The following is an 8,149-nucleotide window of genomic DNA, read 5'->3' as shown; positions in this document are numbered from 1 at the left end:
TTCAGACAACCTGCCATCATCTACGACCCAAGGAACCAATCATCACGGAGTCAAGTTCATGCACGTACTTTCACGGGGACTGATTTTGATGCTGGCATGCTGCTGCCTGTTCAGCGACGGGCAAGGAAACCGTCCATCCACGCCGCATGCTGAACGGACTGAACTCAGGCGGCGCTTGAACCAGACATTGCCGAACTTGGCACCGTACCAGGTGAGTACAAATGGAGGATCCTGCCTCGGATTGCACAAGCATGCCGCGACACCTTCCATGAACTTGAGGTTCCAGGGCATCCACTGGACGGACCCAACCCAACAGCCCATCAAGCCCCTCACGCGTGCACTCTACAGTACTTTGCTGGCGACGCATCCAGCATGACAACCCAGCCCATGTTAGTTCGCCACACAATTTGAGTGAAGGGAATCAGCTCTGTCTGTGCCCTGCAAATCTGCAATCAGGGTGCTCCGCTCCGGAGGTTCCTGCCCTCCTTCCGGTGCCAGCAGCACCGTACCATCCTCTCAACCTCTGCCTGACTATAAGAAGGGAAAGGGAGAGCAACACCATGATCCATCATTCGTCATCTTCTCCCTTTGCCTGCCTCATCTCCCTTCTCATCAACACCAAAAGACAGCACCAAATTCCCTCCCAAACATGGCCGGACATCAGCGATCGACAAGCTGGCCATCCATGGCTCATCCCAACAAGACCGAGATGCAAGAAGCTCTGCAAAGCATAGTCTCTCTCATTTCTACGCCGGCGGCGGCTACCAGTACCATCGAAGTGGTGTGCGACGGTCTGAGGAGGCTTGGAGACGTGTACAGCCACATCGACGAGGCCATATGCCTGCATAGCAACCACAACCAGCTGGTGCACGGGAAGAAGAGGCTGGAGGAAGAAATGGAGAGGTCGCTGCAGGTGCTGGACCTCTGCAACACCCTGCAAGAAAGCTTCGGTGACCTGAAGATGACCGTCCAGGAGCTGCAGATGGTTCTCAACAGAGGGGACCTCCCGGTAGCTCAGATCAAGGCTCAGTCCTACGCCCGGCTGGTGAAGAAGGCCAAGCACCAGCTGAAGAAAGCTGCCAGCAGCAAGTCTTCTACCTCCTCGTCGTCGTCGTCCCATGAGGATGCGTGGTTGGTCAGTTTGTTGACCACGGCGAGAGGAATCACTGTCTCGGCGCTGAGATCTGCAGTGGAGCTCCTGGCGAAGCAAATGGCGACCTGTGGCGCGAGCAAGTGGTCGCTGATCACCAAATCGATGCAGAAGAGGAGAGTTTCGTGCGAGGAGGTGCAGTTGCAGGCACTGGAGTTGGGTATTGTCGGCCTAGAGAGTTCAGTTGAGAAGCTTTTCAGAAGTTTGATCCAGACCAGGGTCTCTCTTCTCAACACTCTCAGCTTGTAGATTTATTCTCCACTGGTGCGCTGTGATTGGCATCCGAGTTTTATAGGATATGTCAGTCAGCATGAAATTTTGTACGTCATATGTATACAGCTAACAGCTCAGAATATATAGTAGTAGAAAGATTTACCTTGTCGGGATTGGAAGATATTTTTCCTATTTTAAAATATAAAAAAATACATAAAAAGGTATTTGTCATATTAGATCATAGGAGGTAATATGTGAGAACTGTCATCCAGATCGATGGTCTACAATTGTTTGGAGGTACCATAGCAAAGCCCATTCTAAACACATTGTTCTGTTATCTGGAAAAGGAAATTGCATAGTTCCTGTGTTATCTATCCACGCATTTTTGCTGCCAAACAGTTAATTGGACTTCATTTGTAATTTAACTAGCCTAGCAGCTAGGGATGCAAGTTACTTTTCTGGGTCATTGGGTGGTTGACCCAAAACTCATCCAAATGAACCAATCTGGATTTCAAAGCAAGAAAAGTCGAGCAAAGATGAACAACGGAGTGACCCAAAACTACCCATTGGGTATCCACTTGGCCACTTGCATCAGTACTGGCAGGCCCATTTGAACAAGTGCTGTCTCCATGTAATATGTACAGTCAGGACCTACCCAAACCACAAACAAATTTACCTTAACAGTCGTTGCTTGTTAAATTAAATCGTATAGTATCCTAGAATGGATTTCATGTATGCTTTTACCGACTTAGTGGTCCATTTGAGCGACAAGTGCTATACTGCTATCTCTAATGAGCATGCACAAATGTAAACCTTTACAGACCAAGTGGGCCCTTTTTGAGAAATATAAGTGCAATCACCATGTGCAATGCACAATCAGAACTTATCCAAACGGAAACCATGTACCTTAACAGTTGCTACACGTTTCCCACACTTGTTTCCATGCCTACAGACCACTACATCTCGTTACATTTCATTCTGCATTCATATGCTACTGCTGTAAAAGTTGGCCGGCAGACCACTACATCACATTACATTTCTAGATTCGTTTTCCCTATGAATTTAATATACGGTATGGCTACCACAATATAGACACTACACTACCGGACTCCTCGAGTTTACCGAGTGCCCGAAACACTCGACAAAAGACAGAAAACACTCGGCAAATGGTTCGCCGAGTGTAACACTCGGCGAATAGCACTCGCCATAAACAGTGCCGGCAAAGCCAACTTTGCCGAGTGCCATTTATCGGGCACTCGGCAAAGTTTTTGCCGTGTGCTGTTTGGCTCTCGGCGAAAAGAAACGGTCATAACGCCAGACCCGCCGTTAACAGCGACTTCGCCGAGTGTCAAACGGCAACGCACTCGGCAACTAATTTCTTTTTAAATATTTTTTTTGTTTTTAGAATTCCTTGTCGCTGAGTGCTGCTCTCGGTAAATCATAATAATATGCCAAGTGCCGCGCAGGCAGACACTCGGCAAACATTTTTGAAACAATATTTGGTTGTTTAAAAAATAGCTTTTCGCCGAGTGTGATAATATCTGCACTCGGCAAATGATAAACATATGCCGAGTGTCGCGCTGGCAGACACTCGGCAAACTTTTCTAAAACAATATTTGTTTTTTTAAAAAATAGCTTTTCGCCGAGTGTCTTGGTGATAACACTCGGCAAATTGTGTTTGCTTTGCCGACTGTCTTGGTCATAACACTCAGCAAAGCCTCAGAAATCTGATTTTTTTTTGTTTTTGCATTACATTTCACAGCGCACACACACACACACATATATATACATATATCACAGCACAAATATATTACAAAGCACATATATCACATATATATATCATCTCCACACACCACATATCACATACATCACAATAATCCACAATGGTACACAAATGTCATACCACAATACCAACATAAGGTTCGAGTTTAAAGTATCCACCACAAGTGCATTACAAGCATAAGTGCAACAAAAGGAATAAGTTCAACACATGAAAAGAAGCAAATCACCAATTAGACCACGACGACTGCTGCGGTGGGTCATGAGGTACATCATTTGATGCCGCCAATTGACCCTGCACAAAGAATAGACAAGATTACTTGATAGCTGCAAAAGGAATTGTTGAGACATATATAGCTGCAAAAGGAATTGTTGAGACATATATAGCTAGTAGCATTGCAATTCAAAAGGCAATACAACAAATACAATTGTGTGTGTGAGTGTGTGTGTGTGTGTGCTGGTGTGATGGTGTGTGTGTGAGTGTGTGTGTGTGCTGGTGTGTGTGTGTGTGCTGGTGTGTGTGTGTGCTGGGGTGTGTGTGTGTGTGAGTGTGTGCTGGGGTGTGTGTGTGTGTGTGAGTGTGTGCTGGGGGGTGTGTGTGTGAGTGTGTGTGTGCTGGTGTGTGTGTGTGAGTGTGTGTGTGCTGGTGTGTGTGTGTGTGAGTGAGTGTGTGTGCTGTTGTGTGTGTGTGAGTGTGTGTGTGCTGGTGTGTGTGTGTGTGAGCGTGAGTGTGTGCTGGTGTGTGTGTTTGTGCTGGTGTGTGTGTGTGTGAGTGAGTGTGTGCTGGTGTGTGTGTGTGAGTGTGAGTGTGTGCTGGTGTGTGTGTGTGTGTGTGTGAGTGTGTGTGTGCTAGTGTGTGTGTGTGCTGGTGTGTGTGTGAGTGTGTGTGTGAGTGAGTGGATATGGGGATAGATGTACTCACAGGAGTGTCTTCAGGAGGACGAGGAGGAAGGAATAGCGCTTGTGGCAGAGGTTCACCCATCTTCGCACCAAGATTTTGCATCCACTGAAACATCTACTCCTGCCTCTGCCGATCAGCATCAATCTTCGCCTCCAACGCTATTCTCTGCCTCCTCTCTTCTTCTAGCTCGGCCTACAAAATTTCACCCCAATGTTATAATGAAAATCAAAGGTATGTAAGAAACAATGAACGACAAATAAAAGAGTAATAACCTACAAAGTCTGCATGGCGTGCTGTGTACTGGTCGGCCGTGGGCGTATGGGCGACCTCTGGCCCGTGTCGCTTGCTCGGATCTAGGAGAGAGTGGGAGTAGTGGCCGTGTCGATGACGCTGTTGCCAAGCCAGCACCTGCCATGCTTCTTGCCTCCTCCCACCCTCATGACAAGGTCTCCTTCGAAATACTGGGTGCTCGGATCGTACTCCGGCCCATGGACCGCCTTGGCCGCCGTTGTGTACTCGGTGAGACAGCTGTGGATGGAGGGATTGCTGTACGTCGAGGGGGGTCCTCCGGGTTGAAGTCGACGGCGGACATCGCCTTGCCTTTGTGGGCCATAGCCCATGCCTTCACCTGGGAGCAAGGTGCGCCACCATGTGACGCCGACTGTGAAACAAACAGTAAGATCATTAGAAACTATGCAGAAGCAAGCGTTACAATACATAAATGAAGTCACGCACCCATCTCTCCGCGTACTCGGCAAGGGTAAGGTTCCCCTGATGGTGTGGTGCACCTGTCATCATCAAACGCCGCTCCCGGCAAGCGGCGTGTGTCTTCGACCACTCCGGGGAGCACCACTTGTCCACCATCCTCCTCCAGCACTCGCCTTTACCGACCACCCAATTTGGAGGCACCTACACGTCAACAAGCATTTGTCATATAAGAAGATCACAGTAAGTGTACTTAATCTCAGGAAGAAACAGTATTTACCAGCATGTATTGCTCTTTGGTCAGCGTCAAGGTTCTTGCGAGGTCTTTGTCGATCTTCACTTCCTCGAAGATAGCTTTGTATTGCTGTACAGCCAGGACACGCGCCTCGTAGTGCATGTCCTTCACGAGCTTGTAGCAGGCTTTGTGAGCGTGCCTCTCGGCCCTCTCCTCGTATCCCTCGTCACATCTATAGAAATCCTGCATATAAACATTATGTATGTAGTCATTATTTCAAGGATGTGATAGGAATGCGATGTATTGAGCAAGATAGTGCGAGGAAGGCTTACCCACAACTCTTTCACAACCCGCTGCGCCTTGTTGTCGAATTTCCTGCCTTCCTGATGTAGTGCATCGGGGGCAGAGGCATAGTGCTCGAACATGTAGGCCGGCTCCACCCCTCCTGCCTAGTCCACCAGGCCGGGGAAGTGTTCCCTACACAGAAGACCTAGGATTCCACCGGGAAGGCGTTTGTGATCACCTGCAGCCACAACCTTCCATCCCCTGTCCAAGTGATTAACGAAAAAATATTAGTTTGTATTTTGCCATGTTAAACATATCAAATGAAGTAGTGATAACATCTTAAGATACTTACCTTGGCCCATTGGGGCGAATCATCGGCCGTTTCGTGAAAGGTATAGGCCGTTCCGGGAGGCGTGAAGGGCCTCGCAACCAGATCTTCGAAGCAGAAGAAGAGGAACCCCCCGCCGAGGGCTCCTCCTCTGCCTCATGCCCCTCGTGCTCGCCTTCCTCCTCCTCGTGCTCGCCCTCCTCCTGCTCGACCTACTCCTCCTCGTGCTCCTCGTGCTCATGCTGCTCCTCCTCCGCCTCCTCCTAAGGCGAGGGAGGTACAGGCGATGGCGGCCGAGTCGCTGCATGCGCCTGCTGACCCTAGCCTCTCGGCCGACCCCTGTGCCTCCGCGGCGGCTCCTCAGCTGCAGGAGCCTCCTCAGCTGGAGCGGACGCCGAGCTCTGGTAAAATGCTATATATCTTCCAAGCTAAGCCAAGAAAAAGAAATATTTTTCTGTACTTGGGCATATTATGACAAGAAACTTAAATAGAAAAAGACCCACTGCCATAGAACAAAAGGACGTTATCACAATACAGGTATCTCCAAACGCAATACTATACTTTTTTCCTGAATACACCTAAGAGCTGTTTATCATTCATTAAAGAAAAAAATGGTACCACTGCCCATTTTAGGCGACGAGCAAGCCTGTTACAACATTACCATCACATAGGAGTATAGACAGTAGAACATTCTTAGACCATGTTGCTCTAGGAACTAAAATCAGTGGGGCAAAACTTCATATAGTACAGCGGTGTAATAATAATCTTAGCACTGGTTCTCTGTCAGCTCACCTAGCTCGATCCGGAGTCTCCTTCGAAATCCTAGGTGCTCGGATCGTACTCTAGCCCATGGACCGCCTTGGCCGCCGTTGTGTACTCGGTGAGACGGCTATGGATGGAGGGATTGCTGTACGTCGAGGGGGGGGGGAGGGTCCTCCGGGTCGAAGTCGACGGCGGACATCGCCTTGCCTTTGTGGGCCATAGCCCATGCCTTCACCTGGGAGCAAGGTGCGCCACCATGTGACGCCGACTGTGAAACAAACAGTAAGATCATTAGAAACTATGCAGAAGCAAGCGTTACAATACATAAATGAAGTCACGTACCCATCTCTCCACGTACTCGGCAAGGGTAAGGTTCCCTTGATGGTGTGGTGCACCTGTCATCATCAAACGCCGCTCTCGGCAAGCGGCGTGTGTCTCCGACCACTCCGGGGAGCACCACTTGTCCACCATCCTCCTCCAGCACTCGCCTTTACCGGCCACCCAATTTGGAGGCACCTACACGTCAACAAGCATTTGTCATATAAGAAGATCACAGTAAGTGTACTTAATCTCAGGAAGAAATAGTATTTACCAGCATGTATTGCTCTTTGGTCAGCGTCAAGGTTCTTGCGAGGTCTTTGTCGATCTTCACTTCCTCGAAGATAGCTTTGTATTGCTGTACAGCCAGGACATGTGCCTCGTAGTGCATGTCCTTCACGAGCTTGTAGCAGGCTTTGTGAGCGTGCCTCTCAGCCCTCTCCTCGTATCCCTCGTCACATCTATAGAAATCCTGCATATAAACATTATGTATGTAGTCATTATTTCAAGGATGTGATAGGAATGCGATGTATTGAGCAAGATAGTGCGGGGAAGGCTTACCCACAGCTCTTTCACAACCCGCTGCGCCTTGTTGTTGAATTTCCTACCTTCCCGATCTAGTGCATCGGGGGCAGAGGCATAGTGCTCGAACGTGTAGGCCGGCTCCACCCCTCCTGCCCAGTCCACCAGGCCGGGGAAGTGTTCCCTACACAGAAGACCTAGGATTCCACCGGGAAGGCGTTTGTGATCACCTACAGCCACAACCTTCCATCCCCTGTCCAAGTGATTAACGAAAAAATATTAGTTTATATTTTGCCATGTTAAACATATCAAATGAAGTAGGGATAACATCTTAAGATACTTACATTGGCCCATTGGGGCGAATCACCGGCCGTTTCATGAAAGGTATAGGCCGTTCCGGGAGGCGTGAAGGGCCTCGCAACCAGATCTTCAAAGCAGAGGAAGAGGAACCCCCCGCTGAGGGCTCCTCCTCTGCCTCATGCTCCTCGTGCTCGCCCTCCTCCTCCTCGTGCTCGCCCTCCTCCTGCTCGGCCTACTCCTCCTCATGCTCCTCATGCTCGTGCTCCTCCTCCTCCGCCTCCTCCTGAGGCGAGGGAGGTACAGGCGATGGCGGCCGAGTCGCTGCATGCGCCTGCCGACCCTAGCCTCTCGGCCGACCCCTGCGCCTCCGTGGCGGCTCCTCAGCTGCTGGAGCCTCCTCAGCTGGAGCGGACACTGAGCTCTGGTAAAATGCTATATATCTTCCAAGCTAAGCCAAGAAAAAGAAATATTTTTCTGTACTTGGGCATATTATGACAAGAAACTTAAATAGAAAAAGACCCACTGCCATAGAACAAAAGGACGTTATCACAATACAGGTATCTCCAAACGCAATACTATACTTTTTTCCTGAATACACCTGAGAGCTGTTTATCATTCATTAAAGAAAAAAAAATGGTACCACTGCCCATT

At 49.2% G+C, this 8,149-nt stretch overlaps 1 protein-coding gene across 1 annotated transcript; it reads left to right on the top strand.

Moving 5' to 3' along the window:
* Positions 1-593: 593 nt before the first annotated feature.
* Positions 594-1,399, top strand: LOC136500039 (uncharacterized). The gene has a single exon (XM_066495479.1). The coding sequence runs from the start codon at positions 650-652 to the stop codon at positions 1,397-1,399; it is 750 nt and encodes a 249-aa protein (XP_066351576.1). The 5' UTR covers positions 594-649.
* The last annotated feature ends 6,750 nt before the right edge of the window (positions 1,400-8,149 follow it).

This window comes from Miscanthus floridulus, chromosome 13 (genome assembly GCF_019320115.1).
Source record: "Miscanthus floridulus cultivar M001 chromosome 13, ASM1932011v1, whole genome shotgun sequence".
Taxonomy (NCBI): Eukaryota; Viridiplantae; Streptophyta; class Magnoliopsida; order Poales; family Poaceae; genus Miscanthus; species Miscanthus floridulus.
Note: the sequence above shows the minus strand (reverse complement) of the source record. Positions and strands in the feature narration are given on the sequence as shown.

What these genes read in the sequence shown, in the direction of transcription:
- LOC136500039 (XM_066495479.1), top strand. Translation starts at nt 650, where the DNA reads ATGGCCGGACATCAGCGATCGACAAGCTGGCCATCCATGGCTCATCCC.